Source organism: Saccostrea echinata, unplaced genomic scaffold (genome assembly GCF_033153115.1).
Source record: "Saccostrea echinata isolate AGI-Se365-2 ecotype Australia unplaced genomic scaffold, CSIRO_AGI_Sech_v1 ptg000051l, whole genome shotgun sequence".
In the NCBI taxonomy this organism is placed as follows: domain Eukaryota; kingdom Metazoa; phylum Mollusca; class Bivalvia; order Ostreida; family Ostreidae; genus Saccostrea; species Saccostrea echinata.
In genome coordinates this window covers 4,066,177-4,085,370 of record NW_026889800.1, presented here as the reverse complement: position 1 = coordinate 4,085,370, position 19,194 = coordinate 4,066,177, and the positions used below count along the sequence as shown (strand labels likewise).

The following is a 19,194-nucleotide window of genomic DNA, read 5'->3' as shown; positions in this document are numbered from 1 at the left end:
TGATAAATCTGTTTAAAAATAATAGCAAAATAGCAAAACTTAACAAGCATATTAGGTCAAAAAACTGCTATTCCGTGGTTAACTGAGTCAAACGTAGTCTATAATGTTGATACTAAAAAATTCTACTGTCTTTACATTGCTCTTAATGTGTAAACGAACCTCTTGCTCACAGTTCGCAATATGAGATCTATATCTGCCTTTGTGTAACGTTAACATATGACTGAATTTAATTTGACACCATTTTTAAGTTTAATTCTCAATTTTGCATGGGTTTTATTTAAGGAATGTTTTTAAGTTTATAGTGTGAGTTATTGGTGTGTAAATCACACATACTTGTCACGTAGGCATATTTCATGATGCGCGCTAGCGCTTCATGAAAAATATGCCTACATGAAAATCTGTGTGATTTACACACCAATAATTCACACTAAACTTAAAAACACTCCTTATATTTACATTTTACAGGTTTAAAAGCACCAATAATATACTCAATATTTGAATTTCTTACCGCCCTATATCGTTACATTTTCATTTACGTCTCTGTAGCCTCATTGTGACGTCACTTTAGCGCGAGTTTCACCATGTATATTTCTACGCGTGAGTATACACAAAAATGACTTTCAAATCAATTTCACAGTTTGCTTAGTAGAAAAACAGCAAATGTAAATATTTAGTATTGGTAAACCCAATTATCGATTCCTCTTTGATCTTAAATTTACACACTGAATTGTCTACGGATTTTCCCGTTTTTCCCGATAATGACAAAAGAGGCACACTGGGAGTGTGACAGGTTGGCAGGGGATGCTCACTCCTCCATTGCATCTGATCCCACCTCTTATGTTTTTAAAGGTCCTTGTTTGCTCTGCTCCCGATTTGTATTTAAATGAACTTTGAGTTTGAATACTGTTCTTTATCTCCATAATTCATCACACTATTAATTAATATTTTCAGTCAAAACTAGGCTGTACTAAAATCTATTTTTAAAAAGAGACATAGTACCAAAAATAAACTTTGGAAAAATTTTTTTTCTAGTATATTCTTTTCTATGTTTAAGCATAATATCAAAAATGTATCGAATGAGGTAATTCTCATGGTTTGTGGATCTAGCTCTTTAACTTTAATTGGCATGATCTAACTCAGCTGATGAAGCTAAAATAATATTTTAATATTTCTTAAAGTAATAATTTTGTATTTTTATATTTGTAGGATTTTTTCCTAGAAACACAAGTGTCCTGGCCTCCTCGGTGAAATCAATCCATATCCTGTATACATTTTTAGGAAACAAAATACCCAATTCTCAGCTCATGCTAAGTTTTTATTTGACGAGTGGAGAACTGCCGATATCGTACGGTGCACGATGTCTTCATTATACTTATTTGTTAATTGGCTACAGTGAATTAACAGTAGCATATATGCCAGAAAATGGAGATCTGCATGAAAGATTAAACCACCTCAGAAAAGAGAGTGATATCATCCTAAAAAGGAAACACATTTCATATCGTTTTATGAAGAAGGTATCTGTCAACCTTCCAGTGAGACCAAACTCTAGGGTAAATATATGACACAATAATACTTGAAATAGAGTTAACATATAAATATTGCACTCAACTACATGCAATGTTTATTTTATTACACTGAATGTTTTATACAAATACATATTACAGTGAACCTTGCGAGCATAAATTCTGCAGAGTCAAGAAAGTGTTTTCTTCTAGCATATATATATATATATATATATATATATATATATATATATATATATATATATATATATATATATATATATATATATATATATATATATATATATATATATATATATATAAAGCACTAAAAACCAACAACACTATGTATATAAAGTGTCGGATCTACTAAGTAGATACAAGGTCACGGATGGAAATTTATATAAAGCACTAAAAATGACCAACAACACGAACAATAATAATTGTCAAATTTTCGGGACGACCTGTCCCTTCCTCAGGACAAAGAAAAAAGTTAAGAAGTCACAAAAACAAAGGAAATAGAGAAACAAAAACAACTAGCACTACTACTAAACTACCAAACACTAAATATTTACAGTGTTACATGTTTAATTTGAAGTTTATAAACAGTTGTGAAAAAAAAATCCGGAGCGCTATGAATTGCGTCCGGTCTATCGGGTGTACTCTGGTGAAGTGCGATTTACATAATTGAACCGCTCAACTATGACATCACAGCCTATGTCACTGTGTTACGAAAAGACAGAGGCAAAGGGAAAATCTAAGAAAATGTAATAAACAGGAAATTCAATATTTTGTAGATGAATGTCGAATTTATTTCACTCGTGAGACGGGATTTTTTGATATTTTCACTCTTGACAAAATAAAAAAAATCCCGTGCAACTCGTGAAATAAATTCGATATTCATCTACAAAACATTAAATATCCTCTATATATACAATGAAACAAAGTATATCAGATTGATAGCCATAGTAAATCAAAGTTTTATAGTGATCACTAAAGTATTTCAAAGCTTTCATAGTTATCATTACAGAGTGATAGTGATCACTATAGTATATAGTAAATCAAAGTTTTATAGTAATCACTAAAGTATTTCAAAGCTTTCATAGTTATCATTACAGAGTGATAATGATCACTATAGTATAAAGTAATTCAAAGTTTTCATAGTTTTCACTAAAGGGTCGGCATTTTTTTTTTCTTATTTTAGCTTGCATTTAATTTTCTTTTCATTTATACACTATTCTTTTCAGTTAGTTTTCCAGTCTTTGTTTTATAAACTTGGAGGAAATTATGCAGTTTTGGATGATATATACATAAGCAATGGCGTTTGTCCTGGTGAGTAAATTTTACTTAATATCTTCACGACTGAAGGAGTACAAAACACCCATTAAATCTATTTTAGCTAATTTCTTAAAAATTACCGGAGAAAAAAGAATAATATCCCTATATTGTCAATAATTAATGATCTTTGTAAGAAGAACAATAAGCTTTGACATGTTTTCGTAACATTTTCTTTAAAAAGTTAGAGACATTCTATATATTGGTCACTTGGGAGCTTACACTTTAGAATGTGTTTATGCTGTCTAAATGCGATATAACAGTTTGTTATTAAATGCGGTGTAACTTTTGATCCATAAACAGTAGAGGGCTGTTATTTGGACATATATATAAAGAGTCTCCATTCTTTATGTACAATAAAGGTCAAGGTCATATTAAGAGGGCAAAGGTCAAATATTGTAACGTTATCGACTGATTCTTTCACTTTCTTAAGCCATTTAATTATTTTTATTCGCCAAAATATCTGAAACCATCTGTTCAATTTTTCCGTATTTTGACACATTTTAATCTGCGATCCATTTCAATCAATCTGTTGATTTTTGGTAAAAATTGAATTATACATTTTCTCTAAAGAGAAACTTAAAGTCATGTGAATTTTCAATTCCGGGGCTACGTATGTCCTGGTTTTACATCATATTTTACTCAAATTAACTCAGTATCAATATATTTTACTAAAGTTTAATTACAAAACAGTTGCCTTTATAAAAAGCATCACACAACTATACAATAGATCAATTGATAATTTTTAAATAAGGCACATTCTCAAGTCGAATGTCTGATTTCACAATCTTCTTATAAGGGTCTGATAGGCATATTTCAAACTATGTGGGCAAAAATTGGATTTCTTTCATATTATTCATAGAGAGAGATTTTGAATCCTAGAAAAAATATCAAAGTTAAAAAAAATTGAATTTGAGGGAAAATTTGGCCTATCTATTGTGTACTACCTTAACAGAAATGTCTTGAATACTTAGCATTTTTCAATAGCAATTTTTCAAGTATAAATTTCAACAGGTGGTTTTGCTGTTTTCATTTAAGTAAGAAACATGATAATTTTTTTTTCAAATTGCAAAAAAATATCTTGATATCTGATATCTGCTCCTTTCAATTAATTTTATTGATCATTGGAGACTTTTCTTTCTAATTCATATATATACTCGACTATCGTTCGGTCATACCGACTATCAACTAAATTTTATTTAGTCGGTTATTCGTTAAAAATTTGCTACTTGATAGTAATTTTAAGGACATATGCAACGTAGTTTGAACTTTTTTGTCTTTCTCCCAAGAGTTAAAGAGTTCTGATACAAAAAGAACTTTGAGCTACATTTTAATGTCTATAGATGTTGTTGTACACTTCTTTTAAAATAAATTTGAATGAACAAAACATCTGGAATATATATTTAGTAATTTTTGTATATTTTTCTTTGGATTATTGATTATACAAGAATTTTCATCAATTGAAAATATTTTCAAACCCCCTGGTAATTCATGCTGTTTATTTATTTTGGTCTACGAACATCTGATGGCGCTATAATCTTAAATTAAGAATATGTTGAAAAAAATTTCAGTAGGTAAGGTACGTTGCGTATGTCCTTGAATTCAAGGAAAAAAATAATGGATCTACCCAGTTCATTATTAACGAATAAGTGTTCTCTTGAGTAAAACTCAGGGAAACCGTAAGGCCTACACGGTCTTCGTTAATCGTTCAAAAGATTTTTTTTTTTGTTCGGCAAACATGTTTTGGAATAATTTAAAAGATGTCAGATCCAAATTGTAAAGATCTCGCATATTGCAACTATTTGAAGAATCATTAAACAGCTGTTACACATATTTGTAAATACATGTAAATTGGGTGACAGTTATGAGTGTAATTTAAAAGCGTTTCTTTCCGAAATTAATATTAATCATTTCAAGATTGTAATGATTGTTTGCAAAAAATCTCATAATTAAAATTTATCCCAAGCTCTCTTTGGTTTTATAAGAAGTAAACTCTAACTGTTTACCAGTCACGGGTCACTGACATAACACATTCAAATGGCTGCAAGACGGGTACAAGCACTACCATCATGGAAAGAAAGCCACAAAAGTGATATCCTGTTTGTGCTTGCGTGCGTGTGTGTGTATGTGTGTTTGTGTGTGTGTGTGTGTGTAATAGAGAGAGAGAGAGAGAGAGAGATATCTGTAAACTTTTCACGATTTCTTGTTTTAATTCAATTAATTCAAAACAGATATATCGTTGCTGCGCTTCCAAAACCTCGTAAGTCAAAAAATGCGCGGGATACTTTTTTTCCATTTTAGAATTGATACCCCAGCCTCCGTATACTCTCAAAATATCGTAACTCTACGCCAATCAGAAGTCCTTAAATTATACATGTGACAAAACCTCGTAAAATAATTGGTCGTCTGGGCTTATTCCAAAATATCGTATGTCAAAAGAGGAAAAACACACCATGTGAAAATGCAGCTGCAGATCACTGAAAATACAGGTAAACTGTTATTTCGTTTATTATTGTGTTCAATTAATAAATAAACATACAAAGAGTGTGCTATTTTAGTACATGTTCACTCTGAATTTAATATTATAGTGGGAAAGAGAGTAGAGATCATCTGATGAGAAGCAAATGAAGAATTTTCCCCCCTATTTTTGGCTTCGCAAAGCGTAGGAAATATGTCTATATCATTTTGATATCAACGTTTATATTTTTAATGTTTGATCACATCAATAAATACTTCTTTCAAACTTTTTTTCTGGAGATACGATGTTTTGCAATTTTAACTTGAATGAATGACATACGACAATTTGAACGATCCTTTGATTAAGTTGACATCCATTCTCGAATTAGATCAGTATGTAATTATAATGTTTTGTCTATATGCGACCAATATACGAAAAATTGGAGTTGTATCTTACATCTGAAGGTGCAAAATAATATTTTTCTGCCAGTGTCTAACAAATCAAACGACATGCATTTTTACTTTAGTCATTTTATAATCTAAATAATGTTTTTTAGATGTCGGACTCTGATGAGGAATGGCCAGAGTGGAGTTGTTTTGAGTGCCATCGCGTTGCAGTGAACTCTGTTTGCCTTGATTTGCAGATGATAACAAAGGAACATGTGATACTTGTTGATGTAAATGGAGAAAAATGGGTGCGATGTATGTGTAATAAACGATTTCATTTGAACTGTACAACAAATCTTCCTAAAACGTCAAAAAATCAGACTTTACAGACATATATATTTGTGATTATTGTGGTTGGTTTATGACTGGGGCATACGATTCTGAAAATGCAACAACCTTGTAAATGGGGAAGAAATTACACAGATGTCAACCAAAGGGTACATTCAATTCAACCTGTTGTATCACTTTTACAAAGTAGAGAACGTGGTGATTTCTCGAGAAAAGGCCAGCATTTTCAATTTATAGAAAATATCTATTATTCTTGGTTTCCAGAAACAACACCAAGAGCAATAATCATTGAAAGACGTGGTAACGCTTACAAAAAACTTGAATTCAAATTTCATCCTAACTGTAAGAATGGCTGTTAATTTGCCTCTGTCACGTGGACAACTTCTTTTGCGAATATCTTTAAATAAAAACAAGGAAATAAGTCATACAAACGAATTCAGAAATTTTCAAATTCAGGGATCTGTTGTTGCAGAATCAGTAGACGAGAATGAAAAAAATCAATGTGATGGAAATGAAAACATTTAATTTGAAAATGATGTACATAATGAGTCTGATGATGAAATGTACGATAGTTATGATGATCCAATCTGGAAGCCCAAAAGAAAAGAAATGCTTTTAAGCAGCTCGGACAGCGAAACAGATTGTAGCAATAAACGTAAAAGAAAGAGAAGAAAAACGTCAAAAAACAAGCAGATCAAGAAAAACAAAACTGTTAATTCCACGAACAAATCAGTCAATGAAACAAATGCAAAAATCGACGATATTGGTAAGGGAATCTTGATATCTGCTGAAAACCGAGAGGATCCAAGTAACATTTCTAACAATCACATTAACGACGAACAGATCCCGTTTGAAAAAGAAGTGATTATTGAGGAGCAGAGTCAATCAGAAACTGTACCTCCTGCACAACTGCACATAGACGAAAACAACGAGTTGGAACGCGAACAATCAGATGCTGAAACTCAGACTACTGTTGATAGACAACAAATTCATTCAGAAAATGCCAATGACATGGAAACCACACAGGAACCCAAGAAACATAGAAAAAGAAACCTCTCAGATTGGGAGAGAAATAAACAAAAAGCATTACGAATGCAAGGTAAAGGGTATAAAGGGATGACGAAAATTGACGGTCACTACAAATGTACATGTACAGTGGAAAGACCAGAAAGGGTCATGAAAGAAAAAAAGTGCTCAAGAAAATGCCAGAACTGTTCTTCGATAGGCGAGGAAGAAAGAAGAAGCATTTTTTAATCAATTCTGGAACAATATGGACTGGGATCAGAAAAAAGTTTACATCTTAACGTTGGTGGATGTGAAAAGTTGTAAACAGAGAAAGCAAGATGAAGATATAAGCAGGCGTTCTAAATCTCTAGTTTATCATCTCAAACGAAACCATGAAAGGATTCCAGTTTGCAAATCCATGTTTCTGCTTACCTTTGGCATTGGCGAAAAGACTGTTTATACCTGGATAGATAATGCTGATAGGGGAATTCCTAAGCGACCAACCGTACGACAGATACAAAGTCGAGCTCCAGAAAAAGTTACTTTTGCAAATGACTTTTTGAAACAACTACCAAAGATGCCTTCACATTATTGCCGACCGTCTACCTCGAAACAATATTTGGAACCAACTTTTAACTCCTTTTGTGAACTCTACAATGAATACGTTGTACAGTCTAAACAATGTAACAAACCATTCCTGGCAAGGAAGATGTTTACAGAAGTATTTGAAAGCCAGAAACTCTCTTTATTCAGTCCTAAGAAAGATCAATGTGATATTTGTTGTGGCTTTGAGACCAAAAATATATCAGAAGCGATATACGCGAAACATTTAGAGATGAAGTTGGCAGCACGCACAGCAAAAGAAAAAGATAAAGAAAGGGCACTTGTAGAGGACAATCTGAAAGTAATAGTGTTTGATTTGCAGGCCCTGCTTCTTTCCCCTTTGTTGAAAGCAAGCTCTATGTGTTACAAGACTAAATTGGGTTGTCACAATTTCACAGTATTTGATTTGTGTACGAAAGATGTGACATGCTACTTTTGGCATGAAGCGGAGGGCGATTTAACAGCAAATGCATTTGCCTCATGTGTCCCTGATTATGTAGATAATCTTGATGAAAGAATCGAAGAAGTCATCATGTACAAGTGATGGATGCACTTATCAAAATAGGAATGTTGTGCTAGCTAACGCCTTGTTAAAAGTATCACATGATAAAAAAATTCGAATTGTTCAGAAGATTTTGGAAAAAGGACACACGCAGATGGAGGTAGACAGTGTTCATAGTGTAATTGAGAGGAAACTCCGCAACAAACCGATCTATATTCCACAAAATTATGTCGACATCATGAAGGCATGTAGACCATCTCAGCCATATACCGTGAGGTATTTGACACATGATTTCTTCAAAGATTTCACTTCCTTAAATTACTACCAGTCGATTCGACCTGGAAGCAAAGCTGGCGAACCTACCGTTACCGATCTCAGGGTGTTGAGATACCTACCTAATGGTACAATTGGATACAAGCTGCATCATGACGGGAATGAATTCATGGAGTTTCCAAGACGGGCTAAGCTTCGTTCACCTGCAGATGATGATGCTGTTGAAAATTTATATCAGCAACGGATTGAAATTAAAACAGTGAAATATGCCCATCTTCAAGAGTTGAAAGGGGTTATTCCTGGTGATTATCACCCTTTTTATGACAGTTTGCCACACACATGAGTATGCCATACTTACCTGAACGTTGTGAACTCTACTGTTTATTATGTTTTTATTTTCCCCTGCAGTAAAGCTATACTGTTAAGACGTTGCAAGTCTTGTTTCCCTTTCATGAACCATGAATATTAAAGCCTAATTTTTTTGTTAATTGCTTGTTCTACATTGTTGAATTGGAAGTAAATTTCTGCAAATACTTAATACGTAATCATTAATTAATGTTCAGAATCAAATTTTACACGGTGAAAACTATAGATCAAAAACGTTTTCACATCATGAAGGGGATGAAAAGGAGAAAATAAAACACGTAGGTCAATCTCATCTCAAGTGTGTATGATTGAAAACGTTATTTATCAATTATGGGGCAAGCTAGTTTGATTATTATGTAGAAACGGTGAGTGACAAAAGGTCGTAAGTACCAAAAAATTGAGACAAATCATCGTAAGTCCGCTATGCTCCGTACTGTGCACAGTAGTTTAGATTGCGAATCGGCATCTTCAAAACAATGGTTATTAATGATAATTTTGAAAACAATTTTGATATGTCACTAAAAGGAAACGCATAAAACAGTTTTTTGACTCTCCTGAAAATTATCAAATATTGACTTACGAGGTTTTGGAAGCGCAGCGACGATATGTACATTCAGAAATATTAAAACAGTTGTCAGTATCACTAACATTGTAATGTAAAAGTAGCTGCAAAATAGTAAACAACTGTTGCAAGTCATTGTAAAATGTTAAATGCAAATCATTAAAATATGCATATCAGTAATTGCAAAAAGGGATTATAGGGGCACGAAATGGGCAATGAAATTAGAAGTTATATGATATGTGTTTATTTTCAAAATGAATCGCTGTAGCTACAGTGCATTGTCCGGATTTGGAATTCCGCTGCCTTCGAAGTAACGACTGCATAAGGAAAGAACTTTATTGTGATGGCAAGCCAGACTGCTATGATGAAAGCGACGAAGAAGTTTGTAAGATAAGTTGTAAATAATAGGAGTAGTTTGTGCTCAGTCTAACACAATACACCAGAATTTGTGTCTTATTCTATTTGAATGAATTACAGTAATTTTTTTTTCAGGTGAGGTCCATGATTTGCAGAAATCGCCAGAGTTAGCAATATGTTTGAATTCGACTGATATATACAACTCTATAAATGACACAAGGCATCTGATACCGCAAAATGTCACAGGAATGGGACACCTTAACAATATTGACTCAAATATCCCAAATAAAACTAAAAGACTTTTTGAACGTCATAGGGGTTCTAGTGAAACTAAATTGCTAACAGGGATTAATGATGATGAATTTGCTCATCCGAGAAATTTTTCCAACATTTTGGGAACTTGTAATCAAAAGTGTCCGAAGTCTTGCTTAAGGTCGACATTCAAAAAATGTATAAGCCACAATTTCAATTTTCATCAGTTTTTAGAATGGCAAAATCTTTCATGCGACCAAATTTCTCTTCATAAATTTGTCCCCGTTAATGCTTATTCTGTAAACATAACAAGATCAAGAGTTAATTCACTATACATTGAGAGACAAAAGATAAACAATTTGCAGCATATCACTATCAGCAATACTTATATTAAAGATCTTACGGTTGTCCAAGGTAGGATATCTAAACAACAACTACAAGCCATTAATTTGATAAACTATACTTTTCGACATATTAAAATATCATACTCAACTGAAAAGTCTAACTTCACAATAAAGCTTGTTTCAGAGAATAATTCACATAGCAACAAAGGCCTAGACGCAGTAATCTCTTTTCAAACGGACTTCTGTGATATATTATTGCGAACAACCGTCAACAATGCTATAGAGATATCTTTGAGTAAGAAAACATCTACTGAATATGGGAGTGAAATAAAAATTGGATTAATAACGGGACTTTTAAAGGCCTCATTAGATATGAAACTATCTAAAGCTGGCATGAGATTCAAGGAAATATATTTAAATAACAATGATGTGATGCCTATTCAATTGTATACTGCTAAATACAAAGGAACAAATTGTGACCATTATAGCATGCAGAGAAGTGCATTAAAACACGTTTATATTCCCGGTATAAATCAAGAACAGCTTAAACTATTAGATCTTTCATTTAATTATATACCAATTATCAACAAAGAAGATTTTTCCGGTACAAGGTCCTTGATTAGTCTTGAATTAACTGGCAATAACATTAGAAGAATTGCAGATGGCGCTTTTGTAAACTGTCAATTACTTACTCTTCTCGACTTTTCAAAAAATGCATTGACTGCTATTTCCTCACAAAACTTCAAAGGACTAAAAAATCTCCGGTATCTATTTTTAAGCCACAATCAAATCAATTCCATTGAGAGGTCTACATTTATCTACCTAGAAAAACTTCATACACTCGATCTTTCAAACAACGTCATTGAAATATTTGTGATGGGTATATTTTCAGAATTGGAAAGTTTAGAAAAACTTTACATACAAAATAACAAAATTGTATCTGTGGAGGGAATGTTTGCTGGCCTATTTAGTCTCAAGTTTCTTCAAGTAGATTTCTTTTCCATATGCTGTGCCAAACCTAGGAATTACTATGACGTAACGTGTGTTGCACCTCAGAATGAAATTTCCTCTTGCGAACAATTAATTAGCGTACCAGTCCTAAATGTCATTATTTGGTACATTGCACAACTTGCAACATTTGGAAATTTAATTGCCTTAATCTACAATATAATTAGTTTCAGTAGCGGATCGTCATTTACGTATTTCTTCCTTTCTAGCAATTTAAGTTTGGCTGATTTACTTATGGGAGTCTATTTGTATATCATTGCTGTGGTAAATCTAATTCATACTGGCAGATACGGATTCGAAGATCATAAATGGCGCCAAAGTTTTCTTTGTACTTTTGAGGGAGTTTTAGCCACATTATCAAGCGAAGCCTCCGTTTTATTTGTTTTCCTTATAACCATTGACAGAGTCACATCTATAAAGCATCCTTTCTCGCAGAGAAAGAAAGTTTGGTATTTCGGAGCAGCTTTATTTTCCTGGATTATCGCGATCTCTTTGTCTCTGTTTCCGGTTTTGCCGCTTAATTTACCCTTGTTCGATGGCTTTTATTCCCAATCTCCGATATGTATATCTCTTCCATTATCTGTGCGCAGACAACCTGGCTGGCAATATTCTATGGTTATTTTCATCGGTTTTAACTTCACATTATTTCTCGGTATTCTTTTTGGACATTTTATCATTCTGTTTGATGTCCTTAAGTCAGGGAGGGTCATTCAAACCTCAAATACACATGTAAGGGAGATAACTCTTGCTAAGTCTGTTGTTGCTGTTGTTATGACGGATCTTCTGTGCTGGATTCCAATAGGAATAATAGGTATGTTAATTGAAATTCCTGGGTATAGAAAAGAAAACTCTTCTTTTTCACGTGTTATTCTTTTCGTGTCATGTGATATATATCCTATCCAGTCAGAAGCAGCATTTTTTGTGTAAGTGTAGAATTACATAGAAATAGTTTAAAACGCTCAAATGAACGCTTAATGTAGTTCAGATAAAATGTGAAAAAGCTAAATTTCGTTTTTTTTTTTTTTTAAGTCTTAAAGGAAATATTTAAAGTTTCATATTGGATTACCTTTGACCTTTGTGACAGGTATGTTGACGTTTTCTGGGATAGATGTTTCTAGGGAGGTATATGCTTGGATAATAGTGCTCGTTCTGCCCATTAACTCTGCAATTAACCCTATCCTTTACACCTTGTCAGGTGTCATACGAGATAGACGGAGAAGAAAGGTACATATTTTTATATATAACACATTTATTTTTAGGGTTATAATAAAAAATGGCAAGTAACTCAGGGTCTTCAATGCTTCAGAGTTAAACAAGATTTTATGAAGTAAAATATGTATCTAACATTGAACTTGTTTTATTTCCCTGCAAGCATTAAAACTGAATTTACCAAATCAATATCATATAAAGTACATGGTCGTAATAAAATTTAAATTCATAATTAAAGTCATAAACTGCATGTGGTAAATTTTTTTGTTAAAATTCATTATTATATATTTTGACGTATGTAAGCTTTTTCAAAGGAAGGATTGGTAAATCTTGGACGTTATTTTATGCCAATTTAGAGGGTGTTACCTGTTTGCAAAGGCGCAGCGTGAAGAATTCAGAAATCTTTTGTCAAGAAACTGTGTTACTCCATACATTATAATGGTATTGAACTAATATGTAATAGTGTCCGATCGGAACATAAATCATTATATTCTAGTATTTTTGTATTCATGTAACAAAGATTGATTCTTTCTAGGTCAATGAAACAACTTTTCAGAAAGAGAAAAAACTGCTGGAGCAGGAAATTGTTCGTCTCAAACGTCGACTGGATTCTTCCAAAGTATGCAATTTTTTTTTTTAATTTAAGAATAAACATTTCAATTTTTGCTTCATTAAACCTAATGAAATTGATGTTGCCTTGGAAAATCTAAAAATACAATATTAAGCATAATGGTGTGATAAGTTAAAAAAAAACTTGCTTTACATACACTGTAACAAGGAATTTGTTAAGTATCATTGTTCTGCTTTGAAATTGTAATTTAAAAATAATACTGTCAAAATAACACGATCTCTGGTTATTCTATTATTATGTCCAAAGAGCCATCAATCGCTAAATAATTGAGTACATCAATTACGTTTTCCTCACTACTTCACATTCTACCAACACGAGAGTGCGTAACAGTGGTTATTGTAATATAAACCTTATAAAGTTAGTAATATGCAGTCTGTAGATTTCATTGTTCCATGCATGCTACTTTTATCTTAATAATTTCTTTTGTTTCAATCAGTAGAACTGTTATAATCTATCATGCTTTTAGTTTTTAATGGCTCACCTGGGCCAAAGGCTTAAGTGGGTTTTTTTTTAACTATGATTACTTTGCATTGATCTGGATGACATTTTATTTACCAAACAATTTAATGTTAATAGTTCCATGGGCCTTTTGTTCATAATTGAAAGGTAAATTATACATCATAGATTAAGTCAGAAGAAAGTGTTTGGCTACTTCACATTTTCAATCTTTATAAGATGTAATTCTTTAGAAGAATTTTTTTTTCATAGTAGCACTTATTGGATGAAAAGCTTTTCATACGCTTTCATTTTGTTTCAGAAGTGCGAGAGTTGGATTGGAAGTATTACAACACTTAGTAGCCCTGATTAGATGGTTGAAGTTTTATTTATTCAATAGAGACAGTAAGCATTTAGTGTATTGCACAAGAAATGAGTAATCTGCATAAAACACAAAATTCACGCTGCCAATTCTTTTTTCCCAAAGAAGCTGACCTACGCATAAAATATGAATTTGGCAGATAAGCTTTTTAAATCAGAAGTTTTATTCATTTTTTCTTCTAAATACAAAAAAGGAGTCTGTTTATTTTATTTATAAACAGACATGAATATTTTATTGAAATAAATAAGAATAGAAGATATTGCAAAAGTAACAAATTTAATGTAAAAGGGGCTGTAAGTTTTATATCAGATACACCGCTTTGCTGGGAAATATTCAATTGCGTTTGGTAAGATAAAAAAGGTTTTTTTTTTAAGTTTTAAGTTAATTGAAAAACGTTTTGAAAACTATGTATGTATTTATACAGGATGTACAATAATAAGTGAAGTGAAATCAGCGATTTTCAATTACATTCAAATAAACAGTGGAACCGGAAATTTTACTTCTACATTGCACCTAATCCCAATTCTGTTTTTGCAGGTCTGTGTTGGTTTTGCTCACAATGTGTATTGTTTTAATGGACTTTTGAGCATCAGCACTGTTCGTTATCTTCACATTTCATTTTAGCAATTTATAGATTTACTTCTAATTTACTTCTGGACAAATCATGAAACTAAAGATGCTCTCAACATATTTTCATCACAAAAAACTTACAGGATCTGATAAAAATAGTCCTGAAATACCAGTTTTAAAAATATATCTATTTCATTTGACAAATACCTTCAATTGATTGATTGTTTGTTGTTTTACCTCCCATTCGAGAATTTTTCACTCATATAGAAACGTCACTGTACACCGGTGAAGGCTTCAAATTTAAACCTTTACTCGGCACTCAGGGCCACTGAGCAGTGAGGGATCTTTATCATGCCAACGCCTGCCGTGACACGAGGCCTATGTTTTTAAGGTCTCATCCGAAGGACATGCAACTTTCACTTTAGAGTGTCGAGCGCATGGCGAAGGAATCGACTTAGGTCAGTTGCGGCCGAGATTCGAACTTACGACCTTCCGATCACGGAGCGAGCGCTGTACTGACTGAGCTACAAATACCTTCAATGATTTCAATATGAAATTTCAAAAGTTTGCTCTGACTTACTTCTCAATACTTATTCGTTGTAATGTCCTTGTTTGTAATTAAATATATTGTTGGGTCGTAATCTGACATGTTTCAGACCATTTGTTAGATCATTACTTTTATACTAAATTTGACTACAAATTACTCCGTCTACCTGTTCAATACATAGGGCTTACGGCGGTTGTGACAGGGATTACTTACTCCTCCTAGGCACCTGATCCCACCTCTGGTGTTTCTAGGGATCCGTGTGTTTGCCCTGTTCACGATTTGTGTACTCGATTGAGATTAATCACTATTCGTTATCTAAAAAAAAAATTACATTTTAATATTTACATTTGCCAATGTCTTTCCTTATATAACAATTCTAATTAAATTGAAATATAATTTTCAATGGCATGCAGTTGGTCACATGATAAGACTTTCTTGCGTTTGGAAAGTAAACTGCACGAGTCATTTGGAAACTTCCTATTGTGACGTTACATGACGTTGTAGGTACATGTTGCATTTCCTAGCAAAGTCTAAATAATGCCTATATTTCACGAATAAAAAGGTAAAATATAAATATAAGAAATAAAATATCATTTTTAGAGTTTCACTGGGATATGACATGAAGTCGTTACGTGATGAAATCTACTATAACGCCCTTCGGGCGTTATAGGATTTGATCATGTGACCAATTTCATGTCATTCCCCAGTGAAACTCTAAAAATGATATCTTATTTCTTAAATATCATATTTTTTTTTATAAACGATATTTGAAAATGTAAAATGCATTTTTCAATTCTATTTACAAAACTAGGAAAGGAAATACGGATTTTTGAATACTCCGATTACATTTTTGTGCGAGATATAGGAATTTACATCAAATACATTGATTAACCCATTCTCCTTCGTGATCTCCTAGATCTTTTTTCATATTTTCATTGTCAGAATTAAAGCACACAAGATCAAAAAAGACATAAATTGGTTCTTCCAAGCAACCACGAGTTTATCGTATCTGCTCTATAGAGTTCATTTTTTTAAATACATATACATTAGCATGTACAGTAATTTGTATAAAAAAAAAAAAAAAAAAAAAAAAAAAAAAAAAAAAACACCTAAGAATAGAAGACTAGGCGTAAATTAAGAATAGAAGACTTTATTCTATTCTAATTTTGCCCCTTATTAGCAGACCCGTTTTTATCATGAAATTAAGAATAGAGAACTCTAATTGTGCCCCGTTATTAGCAGACCTGTTTTTATCATGAAATTAAGAATAGAAGACTTTATTCTTTTCTAATTGTGCCCCGTTATTAGCAGGCCTGTTTTTGTACTCTTATGAAGCAGAATTTATTCAAAACTTCTACCTGAAAAGAAATCTCTTGCTGTGGACTTCATTTCGACATTCATTGTATATGTTCGACGATGTATTATCAATTAACAATATTTATTTTCATTCCTACATTGATTCAATATATCCCACTGAACTCTAATTAAAAGACCCCACAGAGTCTGACACATCTGTTTCATAATTGGATGTTTTACTAGAGGTTAGAGAAAAATGGATGGAAAACAAAAATAAAACTTTATGATAAACGTGATGATAGCAACTTTTCTACCCTCAACTTCCCTTGTTTCCGTATAGATGATGCTTTACTGGCTACAGACGATAAAGGCAAACTAACAACTTAATTGTCCGAAAAAGGAGATATCTTCAGCTTTTCGACCGTCCACAGGAATTTCAACGATTTTGTCAGCACTTCGTAAATTCTATGGTCGTAATAATGACCTTGTTAACAAATTTAACCTATCACTTGGTCGTATTTTGGCTGACGTGGTTCATTCCAATTGTTAGGCCTTTCTTTTTATACTAAATTTCACTACTGAATGTTCCGTGGTGCGGATCAGGTTTTATAACCTTTTTACGGAGTTTGTAGATGTTTTGAGATCGATCAGTGTTCGATATCTTCACTTTTTTCATTATGAAGCAATATACATTATCGCCTTGATATGGAGTTTTTCTCTCCCATCTGATTCGATTTACGGGAACATGTTCTACACACGAACAACTAAATTCAGGCAGGCTACTGACACATTGAAGATATAAGGATATAAACAATCCTTTTAAGTCACCATTTCTAAATTCTATGGTCGATAAACTGACCTTGTTTGCAAGTTCAATCTATCGTTAGGTCATATAAATTCATAAAAATTGTTAGGCCATTATTTTTATAATGTCTATGGATTTAACAGTTTAACAGTTACGGTAACAGATGACTAAATGTAATTCAAACCAGACTACGGCATAATTGCGTATTGAATAGCGACCTTTATAGATGCAATTTAATATCAAGTCATTTATGTTCGTGTGGTAAAGTTGAGGATACATATCATTATTTTTTTGTATGTCCAAAGTATGAGAAAGCCAGAAAAGAATTTTTAAATAAATTTTTACAATTTGACAAGATACACATTCTAGATATACATGTCTTATTATGAGGTAGATTCATTGAATGCTGCAGAAAACGAACGTTTCTTTTCTTTTGTTCAAACATTTATTAAACATTCTGGTAGATTTCCTTGTTAGCATTAATTAATGTATCAATATATGCAATTGATAAATTTGTTTGGCTAATGAACAATGAAAGTAAAAAGGTGTTATTGCAATTGGCAAAATTTATTTACCTGAATTGTGATTAATGGAATCTTTCCAAATTATTAAACTGTACTGTATATATTCATAATTATAGATGCAAATTAATTTATATATTGTATACACTTCCTGGGACAACCACATTAGGTACGAGGTGGAACATATTTAAATACAGTTTATACTATATAGTATTAAAAGGTAAAATTACTGAAATGTCCCAGCATGAGTCAAACATGTTTCTATGTGTGTGTGTGTATATATATTTTTATATATATGTATATATATATATATATATATATATATATATATATATATATATATATATATAGGTTCACGTATGTTCCGGAAGCATCGTCCCTTGGTACCTTCTGTTGTTGTCTAGGCTGTATTTATACAAATCTGTTTACTACCATGCTTAATTTAACATGTCTCATTGTTTTATGCCTCTCGGGGCCCCTTGAATGGCAATAAATCATCTGTATATCTGTATATCTGTATATGCATTTGTACAAGATTAAGTGTATCTATATATCAGCAAAATGCATCGATTTATATTTACATTTCCAAATATTTTTCCTTAAGATTCTTTGCAAATTAGAAAACTGTTCATTTTCTCATGAACTACCATGGATGAGCATGAATATCTTCATTGTTACGTCATAATACCGCACTCGACGTCAAAACTATAGTGACAACTGTTTTGATTAAAAAATGATAGTTGAATAGCGTAATTTATGGCGACTCATCAGAAAAATAATGTAAATATAAGAAATGAATTTATTTTTTGAAGATTCATGAGGTACATGAACTAAAACGCTTTACGCCGGCATATTTATCATGAAGCGCTAACACGCTTCATGAAATATGCCCTTGTGAAGCGTCATAGTTCATGTCCTCATGAATCTTCAAAAAGTAAATTCATTTCTTGAGTAAACTTTTGCAAATATTGTATACTTTAAAACTTCATGTTTAACTGTGATGATTTAAATGTGTAATTTACATGTAGGAAGAGGGCGTAATAACTTTTCAGAACTTGTGCCCAATCCCATTGTATTTATAAATTATAATAAATATGTTCAAACAAACCAAAATCTTACTCGTTTATGTCAAGGAGCACACGGAAGTTGTGACCGGTCGACAGGGGATGCTCACTCTGCCATGTCACCTGATCCTTCTTATGTTTTATGAAGTTTGTGTTTGCGTTGCTTACAATTTCTATCGGTGAACTGGATTGTTGAGCATGATCACTGTTTGTTATCTTCACATTTCATCTGAATAATTTCCCATGCAACCTTTGTAACACATTATGTTTTAAACAAGATACATTTACTGCTCTTTAAAAATAATCGTGACTGCTTGTAATAATATGACTTATTTACAATCTACATTTGATGTTCATATAAATCGTACAAATTTCTAACTTAACTTATATATAAAGAAAGCTAATTTAACACCAACTAACGTAACAACTTTCA

General features: G+C 32.3%; 1 protein-coding gene across 1 annotated transcript; it reads left to right on the top strand.

The window, feature by feature from the left end:
* Positions 1-11,004: 11,004 nt before the first annotated feature.
* Positions 11,005-16,758, top strand: LOC133203443 (G-protein coupled receptor GRL101-like). Its single transcript, XM_061339224.1, has 4 exons — positions 11,005-12,112; positions 12,386-12,525; positions 13,046-13,129; positions 16,615-16,758. The coding sequence occupies exons 1-4, from the start codon at positions 11,170-11,172 to the stop codon at positions 16,756-16,758; spliced, it is 1,311 nt and encodes a 436-aa protein (XP_061195208.1). The 5' UTR covers positions 11,005-11,169.
* The last annotated feature ends 2,436 nt before the right edge of the window (positions 16,759-19,194 follow it).

Bases quoted from the DNA above. Each gene is read 5' to 3' on its own strand.
- LOC133203443 (XM_061339224.1), top strand. From the start codon at position 11,170: ATGGGTATATTTTCAGAATTGGAAAGTTTAGAAAAACTTTACATACAA. The intron at 12,526-13,045 runs GTACATATTTTT...GATTCTTTCTAG, and splicing joins GAGATAGACGGAGAAGAAAG to GTCAATGAAACAACTTTTCA. The intron at 13,130-16,614 runs GTATGCAATTTT...ATGTTTTACTAG, and splicing joins GTCGACTGGATTCTTCCAAA to AGGTTAGAGAAAAATGGATG.